At 55.3% G+C, this 26246-nt stretch overlaps 1 protein-coding gene across 1 annotated transcript; it reads right to left on the minus strand.

The window, feature by feature from the left end:
* Positions 1–2759: 2759 nt before the first annotated feature.
* Positions 2760–24951, minus strand: Wnt4 (Wnt family member 4). Its single transcript, XM_048443281.3, has 5 exons — positions 24821–24951; positions 12495–12730; positions 6374–6505; positions 6146–6288; positions 2760–5568 (listed from the first exon to the last, which is right to left on the minus strand). Exons 1-5 carry the CDS (start codon positions 24895–24897, stop codon positions 5101–5103), a joined length of 1056 nt encoding a protein of 351 aa, XP_048299238.1. The 5' UTR covers positions 24898–24951; the 3' UTR covers positions 2760–5100.
* Positions 24952–26246: the final 1295 nt, after the last annotated feature.

Raw genomic sequence — 26246 nt, forward strand, 5'->3', positions numbered from 1 at the left:
ATGCTGGTAGATGGTTTTCGAATGGTTTACTGATCCATAGTAGATGAGGTGCTCTGAAGATGGCAGTGTTGAGCACTTAGTGAACCACTCAGTGACCCCAGTTGACCTGGTCCACTCAGGCATGGCTGTTATTTTCCCAGGTGGAAGCTCCAAGGAGCTCTTGTCCTCCAGAGTTCATCTGTAGCCTTTATCTCTCACAGAAGCCCTGTGAGGACTCAGTGGGTGAGGGGCTGGAGGGCCTTTGAGTAGGTAAGGAACCAAACTGAAAGTAGAGGGCTTGGTGCCAAGAAGATGTCCCAGGCTTCGTAGGACTGATGAAGGTGGAACTTGTGTGGAATCAACAAGTGGGGTCTGAGAGGACCTTGTCTGAGCTGTCTACACTGACAAAATACCCTAACTTTACCCCCATCCCTGGTCTAGGCCAGTTTGGCACCATCTCCTTGGCACCATCTCCTCCATTTGCCAACTTTTGTGTCTCTGTTTTTTCTCATGCACCAGCACTGCCCTTCCCTTTGTCTTGGGGAGTCACCTTTAAGCTTACCAGGTCATGAGGATGCTGATGGGGCTAGGTTTTGGCTGTGCTTCAGGATCCAGTCTGTTCCTTCACTAGACTGGTGACAACTTTTTGAAGGCAAGGGCCTGGTCTGACTTGCCTTTTGGCTCCCAAGTTCTTTGGGAGCCTGTGTCCTTGGTCCTTCTCCTGTTGGCCTCAGTTGTTGGGTTGGCCAGGATGGCACAGACCTTCTCCCTCACAGGTGGCATGGGTGGAGGAGTATACTGAATCAGAATGCATGGCTCCCTGTGTCCAGCTTCCTCTTCCCTGCTGGCCCAAAGCTTGGGAACAGTGGCTGTCTTTCTGGGGCAGCTAGGGCATTTGGCCAGAGCATGCTCTGTTGGGCACTGTCAACCCTTCAGCAAGGCCGGGTCCTGCTTTTAACCTAGAGAAGGCCCTGGGTTACTGATGTTGTTCTTGGCGGACCACCGGGCCCCTCAGCAAACAGGGAGGCGAGTGTGCACCCGGCCTGGGCCTGTTTGTGTTGGCCCTGCCAGGCGGGGGATTAGCTCAGCTGGGCTGCTAATTGCCTCCGAAGTGCCGGCCGGGATGCTGACAAGGGCCGTGCCTTTAGTTCCCTCCTCCCTAAGCAGGCACCATGCCAACCTTGGGGGTCTGGCCCAGAAGGGCCCCTTCTCTCCTCCCCTGTCAACGCCTGCTTGGCCTAAACCCTTGAGATATGGGTAGGGGGTCATCAGTATCGACTCAAGAAGAAATGGGGGTTGTCTATGAAATCATCGCCTGGACAAGGCCAGGCCACACTCCTCACCCTTCTCTCCTGCATTCTCAGACACCTCCATCCCACCGTGATCAACTCTGAAGCTCAGCGCTTTCTGCTCTGACCTAAGAACCTGCTGGGCACTTTAGCACAGCCACCACCCATAGGGTCTCAGTACCATTCACACTTTTCTTCCTCCCTTGTGTCCTCACCACCCCCTGCCATTTCCTCACCCAGTTTCTAGCTCAACTTAGTACCTTCAGCCATCCATTTCCCTCTTCCCTTCTGCCTTCACAAGTTCTGTGTCCTCAGTCTTGTGTGACAGAATTAACTAGACCCGCCTCTGGCGTCTCCATACTTCTGGGGAGGACTTATTCTCAAGGCGTTTTCATACTCTCCCCAGAGACCATTGAGCCCAAGTTCCCAGGACATCTACCCAGGATGCGACCCAGCCCAGGGCTGAGAGCTGTCTACCCTTCAGGACCCACCACTTGTCCACTCTGCAGTGCTGACGCTCCCACTTCCACTTCTCACCATACTCTTTGGCCCTGCTTCTCGACAACTGTGGAGTGGGGTGACTCCTAACAGCCCCTAAGATGCTCACTGCTCTCATCTTGCTAGCTGCTGCCCAGGTGTCTGGGATTCTCTGCTCCCTGACTGTCTCAATTCTGGGAGATGGGCATGTTTCTGAGCCTTGGAAGGATGCCGAGGCTAGAATGCTTACCTCAGCCCCTCACCAGTTCCACAACTCTGCCTCAGCCTTCTTCATCTGTCTACCTTATCTGCCTATGTTCCTGAGAAATAGATAATGGGCATACTCCTTAGGAGTTGCCCCTCATTTAACTTTAAGTTCTGTTATATAACCCATATGAAGTGTGTATTATGGGAAGCTCCTATTACAGATAAGGAAATGAACCCCAAAGAGGACAGTGAATCGGCTAAGGATCTGGCCACACAGTGAGTTCTAGGAAGTGATTCCCATCCTAGTTCCTCACATCTCCAGTCCTACTTGTCTTTGAATCTGATTTGTCCTTTCTCTCTGTCCCTGACGTCATCTTGCCTGTTGGTCACAAATGCATGTTGTCCCTGCCACCCAGAAAGCACACTTCTTCGGCCTCTACTGTCAGCAGGTATTTAGAAAGGCAGACACATAGCCCAACTGTTCCCAGGCTTCTTCACCTTTGTTTCATGTGAGTGGGGACAGGCTGGGGAAAGGTGAGGAATTTACCAGACCTGGGGCGTTCCTCAGCTGAGGATGTGTATGTGTCTGCTGTTGATGACTGGTTTCAGATAGCATATAGATAGCTCCTGGTGTAGGCCTCAGACCACTTCTTCCAAAACAAAAAGGCAGGGGTGGGATGTTCCCATACCTAGAATTCACTTTATAAATACTTACTTAGCAACAGTACCTGCTTTATCCATGTCCTTCTTGAGGTCTCTCTCTTCTCCTTATTCTATTAGAAAAAAGTCACAGCTACAATTGCCAGATAAAGAAATAACCATTTTATCGTGCATCTCAGACTACGCCATGGGGATGTCACAATGCCAAGGAGCCTCATATAAAAACTGGAGGATGGGGTGGGGCAGCAGAGTAGGGTAGCAGCATCCAGAGCTGGGTTATCCAGCCCTGGCCTTGGAGGAATACCACTTTTGCCTTGTGACAAGAACAGTGGAGAGTGGTTCAGGTAGGATGTGGACCTTCTGGCCAGTTTCCTGGGTCCTTTGTGGCCCAAGTGTGGTGAGCTATGTCAGCCCTCTGCCAGCTCTTTGTATTTGAGACAGTTTGGAGCTGGACAAGTCCAACGAAGCTCTTTTTCTGTGGCTGTGGAATCCTTTGGCCTTGGCAGTGGTTTGAGCCTGTGATCTGATTCACCTGGTCACAGCCTGCAGAACCCTGGGAGGATCATCTTAGGGGAGCTAGATACCCTCCTCCTTGGGATAGTGTCCATCAAACGAGTAAGCAGTCTGGACCCAACTGCCCCTGAATGGAGTTCCTAGCTCAGCATTCCCTGAAGGGACAGCTCCCCTGCTTTCTTTGTCTGGGCCTGGCCTTGGAGGGGGCCATATCTTCCCTGGTTCTGAACTAAGTCTACCAGAGGAACAGTGAGCCCAGCTGGGCAGCTGTGGGGACCCTTGGTCAGCTCAGCTTTCGTCCACATCAGAGACAGCCTGCCCAAGATTATCCCTGCATTTGAATGTGGTTCCAGCATCTCACTTGGTTTTGGCAGAGAGCTTGGATGGGGGCCAAGGGTGTTGACCCTCTTCGTGAGGGAGCCAACGCCAGGAGGCACAAACCACAGGCCCAGAGGAGAGTTTGTGCAGGCCCGAGCCCATATTCGGAAGCCTGGTTTTTGCATTCACACCACCCAATAGCAAAGGGCTTGGGATTTCAGAGTCTCCAAGGGAATCTCAGAGTGAAGACATCAAACCTGGAGTCCTGGATATGGGAGCAACTTGGAGACCATGCTGGGAAGTTCCTCTGAGTATTGGTCACCCAACTGAGAAGCAGTTGGGTCTGTGTGTGTCCTATGTACTGAACACTTGGTAGGTTCTTGACAGTTTGACTAGTGCATTGGGCCAGACACCAGCTACTGATGTCCCTTGGGAATCTTTTGTCCTTATCCATATTCAAGGTCTCGGGGACCTGAGGTTTTGGATGTGGGGGTGCCTCAGATTCTGAGAACTCACTAATCAGCCTTTAACTGTTCCCCTTCTTGCCTCTTAGCCCCCTGCAACCATGTGGATTTCAGCCCAGCCTGTGGTCTCTGGCTCCTATTGCCTCCCTGTACCCATTGCTCAGGCCCAGTGAGACCTGTCATATCTGTCATTGGATACAGGGACTAAGGACTGGCTCTGCCTCTGCTAAGGTCTTGTGAGGCAGAGGCTGACAGGCATGACTACCTGCTGTAAAGAGGGCGTGTGCCTCTGTATTTGTTCCCAGGATAGCTATGGTCACCAAGAGAGATAGATACCCCAGGACAGGGCCTGGTGCATAGTGTTTGCTCAATAAATTTTGTTAAGTGAGTGAGATACCGCAGGGTGGGATCTCTGCACAGCCTGTCTCTGTGTGACATTTCCATTCTTAGTGTCACAGAGGATTGCACTGTGAGGGTGACTCACATGGGGATGTGACTTGTTAGACCCGAGCTAGGATCTGATCCAGGATGACAGCCTTACCACCCTGCCTAGGAGGGCCTAGGAGCAGGGGCAGTTTCCCTTTCCAAGTTCCCCACTTCACCTGTGTCCCTACCTGGAATCTAGCTGCTCATGTGAGGGCTGAGAGGAGCCCTGAGCCTTGGACCTGGTGCCTGTCCATTCCCTTTCTAGGGATTTTAAGAGTCAGGGTTTCCAGGCTCAGATTACCAGCGGTCCCGGTGTATGTGTGGGGTGCAGAGGTGCAAGTTCCTTTATTGCCGGTGATAGAAATTCCACCAAGATGGAACCTGCTGTCCCTGACGTAGGGCCACCTGTTTCCCTGGATGGTGGGTCCACAGTCACTCCTTGTTACCCACTTTTTAGTCTACATGTAGAAAAATAGACACAACAGCTGAGTAGTCAGCAGTGGTCAGTGTGGACAGCCAGAGGCATAAACAAAGTCCCTTTGGTCAGTGGCAGCCACACACAAAGGCTCAGGCTTGGGGAGTCCTTTGTTGGTGCCCTTGGGGTTGCCTGCCAATAAATAACTTGAGGACCCGAAAACCAAACCAAACAACAACAAAAAAATACAACCAGTATCTCTTGGGGTAGGTGGTGGGAGACTGTTTAAATTATTGGCCTTCCCCGGGCCACGCAGGTGGTGCTGGGCACTGCTGGGCACTGCTGGGCACAGTCACCGGCATGTGTGCATCTCCACAAGCCGCTGGCACTGTCGGCACTTGACGAAGCAGCACCAGTGGAACCTGCAGCCACAGCGCTCGGCCAACTCCACCTGTGCTGTATGGAAGCCACGGCCGCAACACAGCAGCTCACAGCCATCAATGGCCTTGGATGTCTTGTTGCACGTGCGGCCTCTCGTGCCCAGCACACCACTGCGCATGTCCTGCTCACAGAAGTCTGGACTGGGCTCCAGGTACACCAGGTCCTCATCTGTATGTGGCTTGAACTGTGCATTTCGTGGCACCAGTGCCCGGGAGGAGCCCACACGACGTGGCTCCACCTCTGTGGCACCATCAAACTTCTCCTTTAGTGCGTGGCCCACCTGGCGGAAGGGCGGCACAGCGCGCCAGCACGTCTTTACCTCGCAGGAGCCCGACACCCCGTGACACTTGCACTCCACCCGCATGTGTGTCAAGATGGCCTGTCAGGGAGGAGGCAAGAGGGATGGTCAGGGACAGTAGAGGTGGAGGGACCCCTGGGGACCAATACAGGGACATACTCCATACCAGGACCCCAAGGCTGATGCAGAATCAAGGGGTTCACTGTCGTGCCTCCTTTGTATAAACACCTACTGGGTGCTGCACTGAACTGGCAGGCAGTGCTGAGGACAGACCAAGGAGGTGTCCCTGTACTTGAGGCACCTGGAGTTGCTGGAGGCCACAGTAAAGGGCAGTTTCTAGGAAGCATTTGAGTGACATGATGGGAGCACAGTGCTGTGCTAAGTCTCCAGAGACTCTGGAAGTAGACATCAGGAAGTCAGATGGTGTCAGGTGTGTGGGTGGACGTGAGGGTTCAGTCCTGAGGCAGGACTGGGTTCACACAGATAGGTATGGACATGGCCACTTACACTGCTGTGTGACACCTGCTCCCCCCACTCCCAGCCCTTGGCCGACAGAGGTGCCTGGTGACGTGAGCCTTTCCAGAGTAGCTGTAGGCTATTTTAGGGACTCTGTTCATGCAGTCCTACCCCAGTGCCAATGGGATTGGTGCCACTCTACCTTCCTGCCGGCCTCGTTGTTGTGAAGGTTCATGAGCGCCCTGCTGGAAGAAGCCCCCTTGCTTCTCTCCCGTACATCCACAAAGGATTGTGAGAAGGCTACGCCATAGGCGATGTTGTCCGAGCATCCTGACCACTGGAAGCCTGGTGTAGAGGGCATAGAGAGTGCTGGGGTGAATTTGGGTCTGGGCTTAGGCCCCTGCCCTCCCCTCGGAACATCTGTGCTTACCCTGTGGACTGACCCCGTGCACTGTCCGGTCACAGCCACACTTTTCCAGCTCTCCACTGCTGCATGCCCTTGTTACTGCAAAGGCCACACCTGCTGAAGAGATGGCGTACACAAAGGCCGCCTCCCGAGTCCCTGTGCGAGGCAGAGGGAGAGAAGGGCTAGGACCTAGGGCACCACATCTGCACTTTCTTAAGTGCATAAAGAAAGAGGTATATGACAGCTACCGAATGTTGGATGCCAAGGAGGGGCAAGGCAGGTGAAAAGCCTACATGCCAAGCACACAGTAGGTTCTTGTTCCAAACACATCAGTCACTGAACCTCCTTCACACGTGAGGACCAGTGCATACTCCCAGCGGCCCAGTGAGGCAGGAGCTATGGTCATCCTCATTTTACAGAGGCTTGCCAGTTTGTCACACAGCACGTGGCAGAACCAGCAGACAGCCTGGCTTTAGGGCCCGATGGTTCAGCTGTTCTCACAACCTCCTCCAGAAGGAGGCTGTGAAGGGGCACAGCCACACTACCACTCCAGCTCTGTCTGGTGGTTGAATTATTCACCAGGCTTTAAGTTTCCCCACTTGTGATCCTGACTGAGCTCTTTCTCTGAGGTGGGGCCTGCAGCTCACAATGTCTCCTGCTTCCTTGAGACTTGAAGAACAAACTATAGTATTGGCAGCTCCTAGCACTGAGCCCTTCCTGCTGACTGGGAGTAGGGGTTACAGTGGGTTTTACACAAGTCCTCTGCCCCTGCCAGCTTGATCTGTCCCCAGTGTTTAGAGACTAGCCAGCAGGTTCCTGGAGGGGAAGTTTTTCGTCCCCGTCCCACAGGCGGGAGGTGATGGAAGCAGGGCTCTGCAACACAGGTCTGCCGGCCTCTGCAGTGGTTGTATCTCCTGCCCACAGCTGCTCAGCAATTCTATTTTGGTGCCGGCCCTCCTCCCTTGCCTGAATGGATGTTTTTATCCTCCTAGGAACTGTGCCTGGGGGTGTAGCTTCTGTAGAGTCTCTTTCTCAGGGTGAGCTGGGCAGTGTGTGAGCAGAACGCTCACGCTGGCTGGGTGTGTGACCAGACAGCGGGTCTTGCTCCTGTCCGAGACCCTGTGAAGGCCTCTGTGTGCTGTGACTGTCCTTCTGTCTCTTGATGTAGGGTCTGTGTCCACAAGAGTGGTGGGGGCAGGCTTTGGCCCCATGGTTGGCAATTACCTCTGCGACACCCAGGCTTGTGCTCCCAGCTGCCCTGGGGAGCAGTCGCCATGGTCAGATGAGAACAGTCCCCTCCACTGTGCTGTCTGTGGACAGAGGCAGCCCAGCCTAGGCTCTGGAGTAGGAGGCAGCACAGCCCCCAACACTCGGGACACCCTGTTCTCGGTGCAGTCCTGAAGCAGGGAGTACCACCCACCGTTCCTTTCCACTGCCCACTCTCTGCTTGGCCATTTTGGGCCTGTACAGAGGGGCTTGGCTGGAGCAATGGAGCCTCGACAGTCTGGGATGGAATCTTCTCCAAGCTAATTGAGGTTAATAGCAGGCTCATGTTGGTTGGTTTTATGCTGTGGCCGCCCAAAGAGAGACAACTTCAGTTTCTGGTATTTCTGGTATTTCCAGGCCTGAACCAGCACAAATCTTTGCCCCAAAGACCAAGGGGGAAGGGAAGTCCCAGGAGGTAAGGCTGATGGGACTGGTGGGCGGCTTTAACCCTCTGTCCTTGGAGGTCTTATGCTCCTTTAGCTGCTCGGGAAGTCCTTGCCCACTTCTGGCTCCCATTCACCTCTGTCCCCTAGTGCCAGTGGTCTTGGGGTTACTAGTCTCCCTGTGGAGTTGCTCAGGAGAACACTGCCTCAGTCTCTAAACATCTGTCTGCTTGGACTGATGTCACCATAATGTCTTCATTTTCTGGGTGACTGAGGAAGAGGCTCTCTAAGACCATAATAACCAAAGCTCTAGCTCACAGAAGCCTACTGTGAGCAGGCCTCGTCAGAGCACTCAGCCCATTAGTTGAGGTGCTTTCCCCCCAATTCGAAAGGAATGGATATGTGTCCTCACCTTGCACAGAGAAGCGAGGCACTCACTGAGCCACCAGTGTTACCCAGCTAGGATGTGGAGTAGCCAGAATTTGAACTCATCCTTTTCTTACTGACCCTGGGTTCCAACCATTTGACCCTAGTAGTGTGTATAGTTTTCCAGGTACCCAGGCTGGAGCGTTGGCTTCTGGGGAAGACATTGCAGGGCCTAATTTCCTCAAAAGTGCATTGAAGTGGGTCTGGGAGTGCTGTGGTGGGGTGTCCTGGGGAGGTGGTGGATACTTCACCCTGATCACGCTGTAGCTGCAGGAGGGAGACATCTTTGCCTGCTTCTGCCCTGGGCCAGGGGAGAGCATAACTCTATAGTACCCACCCTACTGTCTTCTTCCCTCTCTACCCTGCCGTCTGCCCTTCGCACACCCACGACTTCCTTCTGCTGCTTTTCTTCCCAGACTACCCCAAGTTTTGGCCCCTCAGGTCTGGCCTCAATGCCATCTTTTCTGAGGGGCAAATGCTGCCTGGGGCTGGGGGTTTAAAGCAATATAGGTCCAAGAGCCGTTATTTCTGAGGACCCCTGTGTAAAGGGAACTTTCCACGTACTGACCAGGACTCAGCAATCTTAGATTGATCCCTGGAAAACATAAGGCTTGTCAGGGTTCTGCAGCAGCAAATGGCAGAATGGGAGCTGGAGTGGAGCCTGTCTGACTCAAGGCCTGAGAGCAAGTCACGGTGACATCTCTCCAGATGGTGGGAGGGAAGCCAATCCAGCAGAAAGGAGCTGGAACTGAGGAAGAACTGGCTGAGGTTGAGCTGGGTTGGCGGGGAGGGCCCTGGGTGTGGTGACCTTTGGGCACGAGGTAGGTGTGCCGATGGAGGCCAGGGAATGGGCCCAGCTCCATCGTTGCCCTATGTACACTCCAGATATCTCAGCAGGTGGGCCCTCGGTGTGTCCCCACTTTCTAGGAAGGACATTGAGTTATAGAGAGGGCACGGACCTTGCCCAAGTTCTCATAGCTGGCAGGACTTCGATCTGGGTCATCACCACCCTTGGCTCCCTCAGACTTCTCAGCTGTGACTTGAGAATGACATAAACCCAGAGCTGTATGAGGATGGTCTGCGCTGGACAGCACAGGATAGGCCAGCAAACAACACTCCTGTCTTCACTGGCCACTGTCTGGACCCAAAGGGGGATCTTTTCTGTCCCCTTATATTCCTGAGGTCACTTCCCTAACCAGGTAACTCATGAATGTGGACACCTGCTGAGTCCCCCTCCTGAGACTGGGGCAAGAGGCCTTCCAGACTGGTTGTCACTGCTGAAGTGACTGAGGCCCCTGTGAGGCTGGCTTGCTCGCAGATCAGAGACTATGTGACGTAATTACTGCACAAGCCACTGAATGTCAACAACAGCCCCGAGAGTTAAGCATGAGACAGGTAAGGACCCGGAGGAATGAAGTCAACTGCCCTAAGTTTGCCTGTCTCTGCTGTCCTGCAATTCATGGGCCCCTAAAGCCAGTCCTGTGTTCCCAGCAATGAGTCCCTTTCCCCCTGGCTCCGTGGAGACTGACCAGGTAAGTGCGTTCCAAGACGAGTTTCACTAGTGAAGAAAACCAGATACAAAGTGGAGGAAGGTGATGAGCTCAGACTTATCCTGCAGACATGACTGGTGTCTGCCTGTTGTGACTGGCCTGGTCTTAGGATGCCTTGATTTAGCCCCAGGGGGACAGGATGCTTGTCCAGGCCACTCGGACCTTAGAGCTCTAGAACAGCTTCCATTTGGCCTGGCAGGGTTCTTGTGTCCCCATAACTTGCTGACAGGGCTAGTCCCTTCCTTGGCTCCTGCCCCCAGGTGAGAAAGGCAGACTACTCCACAGGGTCCTGAGTCCCTCCTAGCTTCAGGCTGGCACTCACCGATCATGTCCTCCCTTTCCTTGTCTTGATGAGCTGCCCATCACTAGCTGACACTACTGACTGTCCTCCATGCACGGTTGGGGGTATGCTAGGAGGCAGGCACTTGAGCCACCACTGTTGCTTGGGGATGCAGTGATGGTGAAGGGGGCGTGGGCGGGGAGTTGTTAGACTTCAGTGTGAAGGTATAAAGAAGCAGTGTGAGCACACATGATTTCCATTAAAAAGTATATCTAGATACTTAGTAGTGAATCAGCTATATTAAAGGATCCAGTGACTCTAATAGTGAATATCTAGGAATCACACCCTGCAACTCCTTTTTATAAACATGGAATCATATTAAAACAATAAAAAATGCAAAATATACCCCTCTTTAAAGAATGTAGAGCCTGGTTTAGGCCTGTAAGTCATCCCAGCACTTGGGAGGCAGCAGCAGAAGTTCAAGTTCAAGGCCAGCCTGGGCTACATAGCAAGTTCAAGGCTAGCCTGCCTGCGTTACATAACAGTATCTTCAAAGAAACGACACTACAGAGGCATAAATCCCAGAGGGACAGACTGGGGCAGAAGGAAGGAGGGGCTAGGTGGGGGCTGCTTAGCTGGTAGAGAAACGGTTGGGCATTTTAGGGAGGACACAGCACATGTGACTCCGTCATAAGAAGCACACTGATTTATCTGTCAGTCTCTCTAGAGCAGTAGTTCTCACCCTGTGGGTTGTGACCCCTTTGGGGTCACCTATCAGCTATCTTGCATATCAAATATTTACATTACAATTCATAACAGTAGCAAAATTATAGTTATGAAGTAGCAATGAAATCATTTTATGGGTGGGGTCACCATGACACGAGGAACTGTGTTAAAGGGTCGCGGCGTTGGGAAGGATGAGGACCGCTGCTCTAGAGGGCACATCCACAGTGTGAGAAGGACTTCCGGAGAGTGGTACCATAGGAAAGCTAGCTCTGGGGCCTCCCTAGTGCGGCTCTGGGCTCTGGGCAGCAGTGCCATCCCCGCCGTGAGACTTCACCACTGGGCTGCTCATTGGGCATCTGTCTCTTTCTCAGAACAGCACAGTTCAGCAATGCCAAGTGTGCTCATGCTTGCCAGCCCCTGCCAGCTCTCAGGAGAATGGCTTCCAAATTTCAATCACAGTTGGTTTCCAACAGCATCCAAATGCTTTGCCACGAGCCCAGCAGCCGGGACTGGCCAGGCCCACAGGTGCCAAGACAAAGGTTGGCCCAGGCAACCTCTTCCTGCAGCTCGAGCGAGTCAAAGAGCCCCGTTGACTTGGTGACTCAGACGCGTCAGCTCTGTGCTCAGGAGGTAGAGAGGCAGCTGGCTTTCAGCATTCCCACTGAGGACAGGGGTTTGACCTCAGTGCCTCAAGGAACCTTCCAGTTCCACAGAACCTTCTGCTGGGCCCTCGCTCACCTGCATTTAGTTTAATGCCCTCTCACATTACCCATCTCAGCTGGAGCCTGAACCTTGGGAAAATCTTTCCGAGCACCCAGTATTGGCCAGGGGAGACCTCCAATTTCCTCTCCCGTTGTTCTTGTATTTATTGGTAGTGATGGTGCTGAGCCCGCCTGGGCACACATTCAGACCCTGCCATTCTCTGGTTTTGTGACCCCGGGCAAATCACTTAACTGCCTTGTGCCTCCAATTCTGTACTTGCTACGCAGAAGCCCAACTCAGAGGGCAGATGAGTTAAATGTAGTGTGTCCTACAGTCCTTAAAACAGTGCCTGGCCCATGGTCAGTGCTGCAGGTGTGGGAGCTGCCTCTGTTGTGCTGCTGCGGACAGTCTGATCCCTGCTGGACTGTGAGCCCTGGAGGACAGGAGCCTGTCACACGCCTAAGTTCCCAGATGGGTTCCAGGACCCGAGGTCAGGCACAAAGGAGAGCAGAGAACCTCAGGTTGAAGTCTGACTCTGTTCCTATGCTTTGTAGACCCTGGGGGCAGGCCAGTCCTCTCTCTTCTCTGAGCCTCAGTTTCTCCCTCTGGAAATAAGGGCACTTTAGAGTGCGATGTCACCACAGACCACTGCCTCACCTCCCCCCAGTCATTCCCTATCTAATGCCCTCAGTCGCATTCTTTATTTCCTTGCTCAGGCCCTGGGCTGCTTCTGCCCCTGAACCCTTTAGATGTGCCTGGCCCTAGAAGTGTCATTCCCCAGACCACCCAGGCCCCCAGAATGCCCTCCTCACCTTGCGTCACCACCTTCCCGAAGACAGGCAGGGAGTCCAGCGTGGAGCAGTTCCAGCGTCGATTCCGGAACTGGTATTGGCACTCCTCGATGGCCAGCTGGGCGCCACGGCGCACCGAGTCCATCACCTCTAGGTTCCGCTTGCACATCTGCACCTGCCTCTGGATCAGACCTTTGAGCTTCTCGCAGGTCTCCTCTTCGGAGATGCTGCCCACTGACGACAGCTTGGCCAGGTACCTGGGGGCAGGGGTTGGATGTGATGCACAGCTATCCTGATGCCCGCTCTTCTCTCTCTGTGCTCAGGTCTCTTGGGGTCTGGGGACCAGCCTGCCTCCCCCAGCTCTCGGACCAGTGGTCAGTATGTGAAGCCTGACGTGGGGCTTGAAGCAAAGAGCAAGAACTTGTTCTGTTTACTGAATGAGGGAGCGACCGAATTGGAAAGCACACAGAAAGTCTTATATGGGGAGGTTATACTGTCAGGATGAGAGTGAAGTTTTATGGAACCTAGTTAGACCTGGGCAAAGCACTTTACATTATTTAGTCCTCTCGGCGAGTCAGAGTCTTCGTGTTTTTAAACATTGGTTGATTGTGTGTGTGTGTGTGTGTGTGTGAGAGAGAGAGAGAGAGAGTGTGTGTATATGAGTGTATGTGTGTATAAGTGTGTGTGTGTATATATGTGTTGTGCGTGTGCGCGTGTGCGCACTTGCATGCACATCCTTGTAAGGTTGGAGGTTGCCTTTGGGTGTTCCTAAGGAGCTAGTCACCCTTTCAGCTTCTCCAGCTTTTTTACATAGCCAAGGAGAACCTGGAACACCTGATCCTCCTGCGCCCACCTCTCTGATTACAGGCATGCAGCACCATACCTGGTTTGCATGCTTCTGGAGCCTTTCATGCATGCCAGGCAGATCCTCTACCAATTAAGTCACATCCCCAGCCGGAGCCCCCATTTAAGAGTGAAAAAAGTTAAGGCAAAGGGAAGTTGTTGCCTTGTGTCCAAGGTCCACAGCCGGTGAGGGGTAGAGCTTGGTTCTGTGTGACTGTAGAGACTGAGAGCTTGGGCAGCAGCTGCTGGGAATGAGGTTGGCTCAAGCAAAGCCTGCTGGGGGAGGTGTAATCTGGGCCTTTCTGTCCCTAGAGATGTGCAAGTAGCATCCGAGTTTTGCTGGTCAGGCCCGTGATTCGGGTTCGGGTTAGCTCTTGAATCCGACTGCGCTGGGAGGTTACGGAAAGCACAGGTGCCTGGATCCCACACCTCAGATGCTTAGTGTCAGTGCCCTCTCAGCTCTGGGCATGGCTCGAGGTGCCACTGAGAAGCCACTAGCCTAGAGAGTAGTCTTGTGAAAGTATCTGATGTTTTCTCCCGAGTCCCAGAAGGCCCAGCCCAGGACGTCTCTTTCTGCACCGTGGTTTTGGCTCCCAGAGGACCCCCGCCCCCGATGCGCTATGGCTGTAAGGTTGAGTCTAGCTTTCCTTATCCATACTGGAGTCATGGCTTCTATTCTAGGGGGCTGAATGTGGCAAGGCCTGCTAATGCACCTAGGAGTGGGTCAAAGGAGATGGGTAGTCTCAAAGCCAAACTGACCACCCTCTCTTGGCATTCACTCCTGGTCTGCCAGGGCCCCTTTCAGCTGTCACAGCGTCTCTAACAGGCCTGGCTTTTTACATCTGTTCTGGGAATCAAACTCAGGTTCTCACGCTCGCTCAGCCTGCTGCTTGCTGACTGAGCTATCTCCCAAGGTCCTGGGGTGTGCACGGACTTCTGACCAATCCGTGTAGGAACCGAGACTTTTGGAAAGGAGAAAGGGTGGAAGAAAGGAAAGGAAAGGAATAAGGGTCAGGAGAAGGAAACATCTGGAAGTGGCGAATCTGGCTGCAGCCCTGCCTGGGTGCTCCTTGCTTCCCTTGCCATATTGGGGGGGGGGGGTCTCCTACGAAACCACACCCATAAGTCGCTCTTGGCCTGCAGGGGGCGCCAAGAGCTCAGCTACTGGCGGTGGGCCAGGACTGTTCCGGAGGCCACTGTGTCCTTTCTTGAAGGGTCAAGAAGTTGAACCTACCACTGGATATTTTCCTGTCCCCATTCAAGCTAAGACTCTCAGAAAAGGGTGGAGACCCCATTCCCTCCAATATTTGGGGGCACATATCTTGTCTAACCTTATCTAGACCTCTTTTTTCCCCTCCCTTTAGCTAAGCAGGTCAGGTCTGGCTGGATTGGGCCCTGCCTAGCCGTTGGTGAAGGGAGGCATTCAGGAGCTGACGTCTCCAGCCACAAGGAATAGACAGGGAGGTCTGGCTGAGCCATCAGCCCATTGTGATCAGAGATCAGAGTCCCCTTCCACTTGGAGCTGGCTATGGCACAGCGAGCTAGCTGGAAATCTGTGTGAGCCTTCCCACTGTCAGAGTTCGAGTTCTCCTTCTGTTGGCAGAAGAGGGCCTGCTGGTCCCATGCCACCGAACGGGAGTGATGGACTCGAGGAACTGAGCATTCCTCCCTCAGGCTCTGAATGTAATAGGGAGACAGGCCGAAATGACAGTGGCAGGGACACTGCCCGGCTGCCATAGCTGTGAGTCACTGGGACAGCGTCCAGGAAGATGATGAGAAACTGCCTCCGGCAGCACCAGTGCCCACCTCCCGGTCCTGCCTTTACTTGACACAACAGCTGCCCCTCCCATGTATGGGGGGCCTTGCCATCTCTGCTCCTGCTTTCTGAGACCCCAGGGGTTTGTCTGGCAAGTGCCCGAGCTGGCATAGGCCAAAGAGGGTTGGCACCCCAGTCCTCAGTAGCTGTGGCCTGTCCTCATTCTGCTCACTTGTCCTGGAGCCTGGCTGATACCTGACCTCACTTCCCAGATGAACCAAGCAAACTGAGGCCCACAGAGGTGAAGTGTCTAGCAGCAACCGGCTCTGGGCTCTCAGCTCTCCCCTGCCTCTGGCTGTGGATTTGCCCCACTGGACAGCTGGAGAGCTGACTCCTCAGGCTGCATCTCTTTGGGCATGGCACATAGAAGGTATTCAGTAATGTTTGCAGCTCGGCTAGGGGACTTTGTCCTGATGCCCTCCTGCCCCCATGGCAGAGTATATACAGGAAGGAAAAACAGGGGTGAAGAGAGGAAGATGGGGGCAGCCTTGTGGTCCCTCCTAGTGCCCTACGGTGGCTCAACCTTTCCCCCAGAGACACGTGTGCCATTCACTGACCCGGGAGCTGGGTCGGGCTCAAATATCGACTGCACAAGCATTTCTGGGAGAGGCAGAGCCAGGGCCTGACGGGTGTCGGCTGCCCCTGGGCCGGCTGTCTAACGTTGATCATCCCTGCTTTTCCCGGCCTGTTATGCTGCCCCTGTTTAGGCTCCTTCCTGCTGTTGCTGAGCATAGGTTTAGCAATTTGCCACCTGCTGCCCCGGCCACCCAGGACTCCAGCCACGGCCGTGCCATCGATCAGGTTACCCCACCAGTCCAGGGTGTCCCTGCTGCAGCCGCTGGCCAGTTTGTGCCCAGTTTCTCGAATGGGGCCTGTAGGTCTTGCAGGCTCCTCCCAGGAGGCCCTCCCCTCCATGCCTGCAGCCTGCGAGGAGGAGGCCTGAGGGCCCGGGCCCTGCCAGGGAGATCAGATCCTCTCAGCCACCTGCTGTTTTCATTAGAAACTAAAATTAGCTGGGCTTGTCCCAAGCTTTTCCAGGTTTGCTTGCTTTTTTAAACAAAATATACAAAATCGGAGAGATTTTGTGGCTCCTCTGTGGCTCTTCCCTGGTACTCCCTGGACTCTAGAGGAGAGGGGCCGGGAAGGAGCGACCATGGTGGGGAGCCAAGCAGGTCAGTGGCACTGGTCCGGGTCCTACGGTGTCCAGGTGGGGGCTGGGACACCAGCCCGGGCCTCTCTGCCCCCTCCCTTTGGCCTCCCTGTCTGCCCAGGCCACATTTAGAGCCTCCTCAGGAGTAGTTGTGCCCTCCATACCAGAGAGGAAGGAGGCCAAGTTGGCAGGAGGGGGTACCCGAAGAGAACAGTGTGTAAGCAGGAGCGACTCTCAGCTAGTGGATATAGCTAGGTGGAAGCAGGGGCCACGGACTCCATCTAGGGCTGTGTTTTCAAGGAATGGAAGGAGTATGCAGCTCTCAGGACCCTTGCTACACAACCAACCACTCAAACCACCCACTGTTTCTTTAACCAGTTTGAGTGGCTGCTGTACTGACCTCCACTGTGACCCTGTCCCAAGACCCCTGTCTCTTCTCTGGGCAAGCAGTGTGTTTGGGGGCAGGGGTAAACAACTCAGGTCAGACTCATATCTCTGTGCCACTCAAGGCAAGTTAGTGAACATCTAGGAGCCTTGGCCTCAATGTGCTCCTCTGTAAAATGGAGAGATCAGTTGTTCTTACCCTAGGAGATAGAAATGAACTAAACACACCCCAGGCAGAAGCACCAGGAAGCTTCTAACCATCTCTGCGGCCCTTCCCACCCTCCTCACACTGCACCCTCTGCTGCATCCAGCTGGGCCTGTGGTACTCTGTGCTGGTCTGTCTTTGTTCGGGCCTTCTCCACTATCATGAAGCCAGGCCCTGGCCTCATTTTGGCCATGCACCCACAGGGGAATGAATGATGGATCACTTTGGTACAATTCGAACTGTAGATTTTGGAGAAAATCTTCAAGTGCATTTGCAGAGATAGAGAAGAGGTCCCCAGTGCTTCCAGCTCATCTGTTGGGCACTCCCAGGATCAGGGGTGAAGTGTGGTGTGGAGGAAATGTCTCCACAGGGAGAGTAAGAGCTGGGGACTCTTCTTGTCCAGTGTAAGCTCACGTGTGCCTAGGGAGCATGGAGACTGTCTGGGGAGGGACATCTGTCACCTGTGTCATCCCCCAGGGGTCCATGCTTCTGCATAGCCATGCCACCACAGAGCAGGGTATCCCCTCCCTGACCCCCGCTCTCCAGAAGGCACTAAGGCTTCAAGGCTCGGACTCAAGCTGGTCACTGGGGCTCAGGACTTGAAATGGGCCATTCTGGTCCCCAAGCCTGGGATCTGGCTTCTTAGCCTCCAAAGATGGCCCGGGGCTCCAAGGGTAGGACCACTCAGTGTTATGAGACACTGTCCTAAGCAAGGTGGTCTGATTCTTCCCTGGACAGCTCCTTCCAGAGACCCTGTATCTACAGCAGGAGAATTGGAGTATTGTTAGGAGTGAAGGTTGCTGAGGTAGTGGCTGTCCCTATGGTTATGTAGTATTATCTGTGGTCTCTGTAGCTACTGAAGTCACCAGAAGGAGGTATCCTGGATTCCACTGGCTGGAATCCTGGAGGGCAGTCAGTATGGAATGGCCAGCACCGGAGATACTCCTAGTGTTCTGTGGGGATAATGGGTCGCCTCTGTCCTGCCTCCCTCCCACCTGACAGGACTCTGAATGCCAAGGCCAATTGGACTAGGTCCCGTGTTTGTTTTCAAGTTGGAGAGAAATGCTGACCTTCTCTGGAGCCCACACTTCCTGATTTCTAGGATCCCTAACTCCTCTTACCCACCACCCTCAGAAGACTCAGCATGCTAGGCAAGCATTCTACCACTGGGCTATATCCCCCCCCCCCCTTTAAAGACAGTGCCGTGTAGCCCAGGCTGGCCTTGAGCTTCTGATCCTGCCACTTTTATCTCTTGAGTGAGCATTTTGCTCCTGAGGGCCCCAAGCCCGTCCTTCTAATTGAGGGGGTTGGTTTCCACTCTCAATTTCCACATTTCATCTTCCAGAGGAGTGAGGAGCTGACTTGGGCCAACAGGGAGCCACTAAGATGTGAACCTGGATGGCCCCGTACTCTGCAAGGATATAAGTGTGTGGTTTTTTTTTTTTTCCCCTTCTCTCCCTGAGTCAGGTGTCTTCCTGGAGTGAGTGGATGTTATGTTTAAAGTGCCTCATGACCCTACCTTACCTCTAATTTGGCAGCAGAGACTCCCCTCCCCGCAATTCTTCTCCCTATATCCTAGAGCTCCCCATGGTCCCCTGGCCACTGACAACATTGAAATATGGTTCCCAGATGGCTGGGGGATCCTGAAGATGGGGGTGAGGAGAGATGAGGAAATCCCCAAGGAGAATTTCAGCACAGCCTGGCTGCAGCCAGGTCCTCCATGGTCTAACCCAATCTTGCAGGAATGGGACTGTTGCTGAACCTCTACTCTTACCCAGCAGGCAGTTGGTCAAACCTGGGTTCCTCCCCTGCCCCAGTTCTCCTTCATTGGCCGTGGGATAAGCTTTGGCTGGAGTTCCAGCCTTCCTATGAATATACTGTAGGCTCTGAGTCTATCATAGACAGTGCTGATGCTAATAGGTGCCCAACATGTTTTTAAGGGGCGAGCCTACCACTCCCTTTTATGGTAGCTCAGGGTCCCTGAGGCTTTCCCCAACAGTGATGTCTATGATTCCTCCTTAAAGCCAGGGGTGCCAGGGCAGTGAGGCACCCATGACTCAGGAGGGAGTGCTCTGCTATCTCCTGCTTTGGGAGAGAAACTCCTGGGAACTCATCCTGGGATTGTAGGGCTGCTGGCAGGGATGGTGGGGGTGGGGTGGGGTGGGGTGGAGTGGAATAGAGTCCCTGCAGGTCAGAGGCTCCTCTGGGAATCAGCAGTCTCCTGCAGAGAGCAGGCCCCTCCACGGTTCTCTGTGAGCTATTGGGGTGGGAGAAACCTCCCTATGACAAGGGCAGGATGTGTCTTTCCCCCTTCCCTCCCCTCTCTCCTACTCTCTGTGAGGACCAAGTCTCTTCCAGGAGCTGTAGGGGTTCTGACTTGGAGGGGAACCTCTAAAACATAGCTTGACTTCCAGTTTGCCAGAAAATGGGGGAGGCAGAGAGGGGCTACGGGAGAAGGGGGACTGGCCGGGGTCACAGCAGGGAGTGAGCTTCCCCTCGGGCTGGCTGAATCACCACTGAAGATGTAGCTCCGGACTCAGAGATAAAACCTGGCAACTCTTGTGGAAATCTGGGAAGCAACTGTGGGTCCTGGCTCAGCTCCGCCTCCCAGCTGCTCGCAGAGCAAACCAGGAGCACCTCTTGCAGGCTAGCTGGGAGCAGAGGGGTGACTGGCGGGGCCAAAGAAGGGTGCTGTCACCCTTGCTAGCAGCTCCCTGATCAATCTTTGCCTGGTTGGCTCAGCCCAGAGCCCTTCCTCCCCCAGGAAGGAACGGGGAGGCGAGGCTTGGTGCAAAGGCTCAGCTTCCCCGAGCGAGTGCACCCACAGGGCCCTAGTTGGGCGAGTTTCAACAGGTTTGGGGAGCACTGTCTTGTCAGATGCTTGCTGAGTTGCTCAATGGCTAATCCAGGGCGGAGGGAAGAAAAGTCAAACCGTAGCAGACAGCTGGGTCCCGGCTGCCGCCTGAGCAAACCCCTCAGGCAGAGCCTGGTCCTGCCTCCCTCTGTGTGGAGGGGTGGGAAAGATCGAGGCTGGCGGGGCTGGCTGGCGGGGAGACTCCGCTCTAGCTAGTGAGGAAGGGCTCAGTCTGCAGATCTGCCTCACTGCAGGGCTTTCAGCATCACCTGAGCCCGAGGAAAGCGCAACCCCTCGGTGACTGAGCCCTCCCTTTACTGATCCACTGATGACTGAGCACTCATAGCCAGGCAGGTATGTGCCAGGCACTAGGGGGACACTCAGAGGTCTGTGTGCCATAGCCCTGACCTCCCAAGCATCAGAAGCCATATAATCATACCATGTGGAGTAGATGGGGGTTGCTGTTACATATATCAGAACTTGAGACATGGTCTTGGTTCAGGCCCTGCTTCCTCCAGATCTCTAAGGGGGAGCTGGAGCCCACCCACACAGCCCTGTTCTGGGAGGGGAGGGAAGAAGTTAGAATAGTGTGTGTAAAGTGCCCGGAACATCCATTCACCAGCTTGTGCCAGGGGGAGCCCTGCCCCGCCTGTGGGACTCATTTGATGATGTCTGTAGATGTTGGTCATTGGTTGGCACAGGGTGAAGTGTTGCTACTGATTTCTAGGACAGAGGCTTCATATACTGCTAAAGGCCCTAGGGTGTCAAGGACAGACCTATCAAAAAATACCATGGTGGGGAGGGTCCGAGTATATAAACTGCAAAGTCTTAGTGTGTGTTAGTGACTGTGACTCACAGTCACGGGAGAGGTTCCAAGGACACGGGCTTTTACTATTTCAGGGGGGAAGGGGGGCCAATGAGACATTCCTGGGGGAGACGGGTCATTCTTTACTAGCCAGGAGGGCTGACTCTACCCATGCCTGGACTGGCGAGTCACACCTCACTTCGCCTGTAGCCTGGGAAGTCATACATCCCTGCTGGGCAAACAGGCATGTGCAAGCTTGGAGCTTGGCTCGGGGAGGCGCACCTGTGAGGACTTGGAGCTAGTAAGGTACTTGACGCCTCCCTTCTATTCCCCCGGTGGCACTGGAGTGTGTTTCCGGTAACAAGCCTCTGGCCAGCAGGATGCCCACAAGCCAGGCTAGACGTCCTGGCTCTGGGAGGCTACTGATGAACAGGCAGGGGGCAGCCTGGGCTCCTATCTAACGTTATAGGACCTGGACAGATGTTTGGGACAGATGGAGCTTGGGAGCACCGTAAGTACCCAGTCTTTGCATCATCCTATAGACAAAGACACAGTTCTGAGGCTCATTGACAGCAGTACCCTGCCTCTGGCAGCTGCCAGGGCTCCCATCTCTATCAGCATGCCTGGCTTTGTGCCTTGCATGTCGCACACATGGGCTTACTTACTCCTCCTGAGCTCCACTGAGCACCATCTGCACCCACGGACACTACTTTACAGATGAGGGGCAAGGCACTAGTCCAGGGTCCTTCAGCGGGGTAGTGGCAGAGCTGGGGTAGAAACCCTGGGCTCTGAGCCACTCTGTGGACCCGACTTGGACTACAGTGGGGTGTCCTTATTTACTCACTGGGGTTCTGCTAACCCCTGCTCAATGCATCACTTTGCTCTTCCTGGGAAAACACACACTAGTACCTCAGTCTTTCTGTCTTCAACTCTGCCTAGTTCTTCCATTTGGGGTCCAGAACAAGCCCAAAGGGAGGAAATAGCCCCCTCAAGGCCACCCAACATGTAGTGTAGAACTGTGACCAGAACCCCTGGTGTAGCCTTGGTACTGGGGCAGGACTCAGACATAGCAGGGCAGTTCCTTGAGGGCCAAGTACAAGCCTTCTACCTTGAACTGTGTACCCCCCATTCCTTCTTCATTAGTGTACCCCCCCCATTCCTTCTTCATTGGTGGGAGCCGCACAAGTTGCCACCTTACTCCAGATACCAGACATCAGCCTCGTAAACAGCATCCAGCTCCTCTGGGCTTGCCCAGCCGCCGGCTTCGGAGCTTTTCCAGCTCTAGAGCCTGCAGGCAGAGGGCTTCTACACAAGGCTGCTGTCCAGAGACATCAGATAGCACAGACTCTGCAATCAGCTATCAACCCACCCTGGATGGAAGCCTGCCTCTAGGTGAAGGAACACCCAGGCCTAGTTCCCTGAGCACATGCTGCCAGCTATTTATTTTGGGGCCAAGCCTGCAGCTTGGCTCATCCCCTTTTTATATTTATTTATTTATTTGTGCATGTGTGCACGTGTGTGGATGTCAGAGGACAACGTGTAGGAATTGATCCTCTCCTACCATGTGGATTCTAGGGATGGAACTCAGGTTGGCAGGCTTGGCAGCAAGTGTCTTTACCCACTGAGCCATCTCAATGGCCCTTGGCTCACCCTTGAAAAGACAGTGTCACTGCCATGCCTGAATGGACAGCTGCCAACCCCAAACTGCTGCTTCTGGAGGCTGACTTGGGCTGGACAGCTCTGCCATTTACTAGGTAAGTAGCTCTGGGTGGCCTCCGTGACCCTCAGTCTTCTCATCTGTAAAATGGGGTTCCAATGCAGTGAGGATTCAGATGGTACAGTGGGTGATGAAGGTTAGTAAGTCATTCTCCAGTGTCCAGGCCGAGTCCCGCTCTGTGATAGCCGCAGCTGCAGCTCCGCTCTGCACTGGAGCATGCCCACTGTCCTGCCCATTCCAGCTGCAGCTCCGCTCTGCACTGGAGCATGCCCACTGTCCTGCCCATTCCAGCTGCAGCTCCGCTCTGCACTGGAGCATGCCCACTGTCCTGCCCATTCCAGCTGTGGCTGCTCCTGTGTTCTTTGACCCAGACCCAAGTGGCTGCGAGGCTAGACTGTGACACCTGTTTCCCTAGAGGCTGGTGCAGTTTCTGGCTGAGGATGGAGGTGTTTATATACAAGGCACTGATCCCAGTTTTGGGGGGCGTGTGCCTGGGGTCCTCTCCAGTTTGGTAGGATCCTGGGAAGCCCCTTCTTCCTCTCCGCGTAAGAGAGGAAGGTCTTTGTGTAAAAAGACCCCTGGCTTGAAGCCCCGGTGGAGCAGGAGTGGACTGGGTTGTCTAGAGCCAGGCTGCATGGCAACCGGAGCCATCACAGTTACAGAGAACAGGTTTGCCAACCTCTCCAACCCCAGGCCTCCCCTCTTCACCCACCCCCCACAGTGCAGGCAGGCTCAAGGCTCAAGAACGGAGCTCTGGAATTCCCCTTGCTTTGCAAGACCTGAAGCTGAGGCTGCCTCCCCGGCTGGGACCAGGGCGTGGTGGACATGGCTGGAGGCGGGTGGCAATTCTACCTGGGTCAACTTCGGGACAGCCGCAGGCAAGGAGTAGATGATCATTGTCTGGGGAAACTAAAGCATCTGGGTTCAGTCTTCAGCTCTGAGTCTGGTAAGTAGCTCCCTTCCCTGGGCCTCAGTTTCCTCATCTATAAAGGGAGCTAAAGAACCAGGAGCTCCAGACAGCCTTTCCCTGGCAGCTGTCTGTGTTTGCTGCAGGCCTGGCTCACACACTTCAGTTCCCACTTGTTTCTTCAGCTTGTCCAGTAGTGCTTGGTGCTGGGCAGCTCAGACTCCCTTCTATTTCCCCCTGATGTTCACGCCGTTTTACAGCCACCCATCTCTAAGAGGCGGCTCCTTCAAGTCCAAAGTAGTTCCTTTCCTGCAATCCAGATCTGCAACCCAGGCCCCACTTGGTGGAAGGGGGGGTAGCACAGTCTGTAAGAAGTGGAGGGGGCAGTGGCTGTGCCCTGGTTTCTGTCCACTCTGCCACTGCCCCTCAAGTGTTAATCAAATTAAGACTCCAAGAAAAACAAAGGCTCTGCAGCCACTTTGGGCTTTGGAGTCGCTAGCTCTCTGAACAGCTGGGAGAATTCCACATCACCTCAGTCTCCCAAGCTCTGGGTGGCTCTGACCCCAACGAACACACTCCTTTCCAGTCTACAGGGCCCTGGCTGGCCACAATGACCTCATAGCAACAGCCATTGGACACTCAGGGCGATTTCATGGGAGATATTTGTTCTTTGGTCTTGATGCAGAGAGAATTTTTCCTTTCCCACTGTCTCCATGGAAACCCCAGCTACACTGTTGGCTATCCCCCCCTTCCCACCTCATGCTTTTCAGATCAATACTGGAGCTTGGCTCCCCACTGGCTGCCCACAGTGGAAGGCGGCAGCGCTCTGAGCAGGAGAAGTTGGGGCCAGGGTTAAGCCAGGGCCATGGGGAAGTGTCACTGAGGAGGGATGAAGGAGACTAAGGTCTAGTTCCTTATTCTCTTAGTCACTAGCTCATCTCTTTAGCTATCCTCCTCTTTCCCAGGGATCCTCCGGAGCACAGACCCAGTCAAGGAAAAACACACAGGTCACCAGCGGTTACCACCCCCTTCCTTCTTAGGCAAGACCCATAGAGGTGGATGGGGGCTGTTGCCTTCTTTAATAAAGGTTGGGAGAAGTTTCTTCTTGCCTAAGGGAACAGCGAGGTCCTGTCAGAGCCAGCCTGCGGGCTCTCAGAGGCTCGGCGTCCCGGTCCTCGCCTTCTACGCCTGGCTCCCGCCCCCCAAGCAGAAACAGGTCTCTGCACGCCTTCAGCCCAGTCCGCAGCGCGGCGCGGCTCAGCGCGGGGAGCTCGCGCCTACACTCCTTGGGATTAACCTGCTATTATGCCCGGGACTCCTTCCCTGCAGTGGGCTTCCTTGCGACTTGTCTGCCTGCCGGATTGCGTCCCGCACCGGTCCGGGGACACCGCCCCGCGCTCGCACCCCCTTGCGCCTTCGAGCACTCAGGACCGCCTCCGGGTGCAGACGCTCTCTGCCAGCCTTGCTGCCCCGGGTCGGGAATCCTGACCCGGGGCAGCAGGGGTCCCGGGACCTCCAGAGGGAAGCCCGGACAGTGGTGATGGCCCGCAGAACGAATCGGCGGGAGCGCGAGCCTTGGGTCTCGCGGCCGAGACACCTGCCGGGAGCCCCCTGAGCCCTCTGCCCCAAGGTCCGCCCCACCCGCTCGGTCCCCGGCCGGACTTACAGCCAGTTGCTCGCGGCGGCAGAGAACACGGCGAAGACGAGGAGTCGCAGCGACCGCAGGCACGAGCGGGGGCTCATGGTGTCTCGGGCGCCCGGCCCCGGGCAGAGTTCGCGAGGCTCCCGTCTGGGCGGCAGGTGGGCGCCGCTCGGACGGGCGGGGGCGCCGGGCCGGGGCGCGCGGCGGGGCTCAGCCTCCGAGCAGCCGGCCGCGCCGCCCGCTGCTGCGCCCGCTGCCCGGCGGACCCGACTGTCAGCGCCGCCCCAGAGCCGGGATGCGGCGGCAGCGGCGGAGGCGGGCGGGCGGCCGGCGGGGCGGGCCGGGGGCGGGCCGAGGATGGGGTTACCTGGGCGGGTCCAGCGGCGCGGGACAACCCCCCCAACGGGGGGCGGGCCTGAGCCCGCGGGACTGGGCTTCTCCTGGGGGGCCTCCCCGGCCCGGCGCCCGGGCGCGCTCGGAGCCCCAGCCCGCTGCAGGCACGCCTGGCCGCACGCCGCCCAGTTGGGCCGAGCTAGAGGCGCGGCGACCCAGCTGCTGGGTCCCCGCCCGGGGCCTTAGGGACGGGCGGGCACAGCTCCCCCAACCCGCCACTGCGGGCACTGCAGCGCCGCCCTAGCCGCGCCCCGCGGCCCCCCGCCGGCGCCTGGAAGCCGGGATCCCCGGTCGACCCCGGCGGAGCCACCCGAGCGCGGCAGCCACTCGCGCGCACCCAGGCGCTAGCGCTCCGGGCGCACCAGGCTGCGGTGCCGCCCGGCTGTCCCCGGCGCACCCCTCCCGGTCCTCAGGCCCCCGCGTTCTGCGGTCCGGCCCCTCCCTAGCGCTCACCTCCCTCTAGCCTTCCCGGAGCTGGACAGGGGCCTCCCTGCTTCGGGCAGCTTGGGACAGTGGCCTGAGACTCCGGGAATCCGAAACCTCGCTTCTGGATCGCCCTGGGTTCTGGCGCGCTCAAGGCAGCAAGGTCTTGAGTGAACCCCTCGCCTTTCTGAGTGTACCTTCCACTTAGGGACGGGAAGGCTGCGGAGGTCTCCTTTTAGTACAGGAACCAATCTCAGCTTTGTGCTTGGGTTTCTGTGCGCTTTTATTTCTTCTCCTACACCAGGCAGATTCAGCTTGGTGTCTGGCACAGAGTGAGTGGGTGCCACGTTTGTGGAATGAATGGATCGAGTGGAGTTATTGCTTAAAAACCTATGCCTGACTGAAATAGAAGTTCAATTCTGTATTAATAGAATTAATTACTATTAATTAATTAATGCCATGGCTGGACCACACCCTCTCCGGGTCACTGATAAAGTCCAGGCTCCTCTGACCCTGCCAGGGGCTATATCCCTCAAGCTAAAGGAACCCCCTTTCTAAATAGGGACCCAAATGCCCAGAGACCCTGCTCCACTTCACTAAAAAAGTAAAGGGTAGAAACAGGGACCAGGCATCC

Source organism: Myodes glareolus, chromosome 6 (genome assembly GCF_982192425.1).
Source record: "Myodes glareolus chromosome 6, mMyoGla1.1, whole genome shotgun sequence".
Classification (NCBI taxonomy): domain Eukaryota; kingdom Metazoa; phylum Chordata; class Mammalia; order Rodentia; family Cricetidae; genus Myodes; species Myodes glareolus.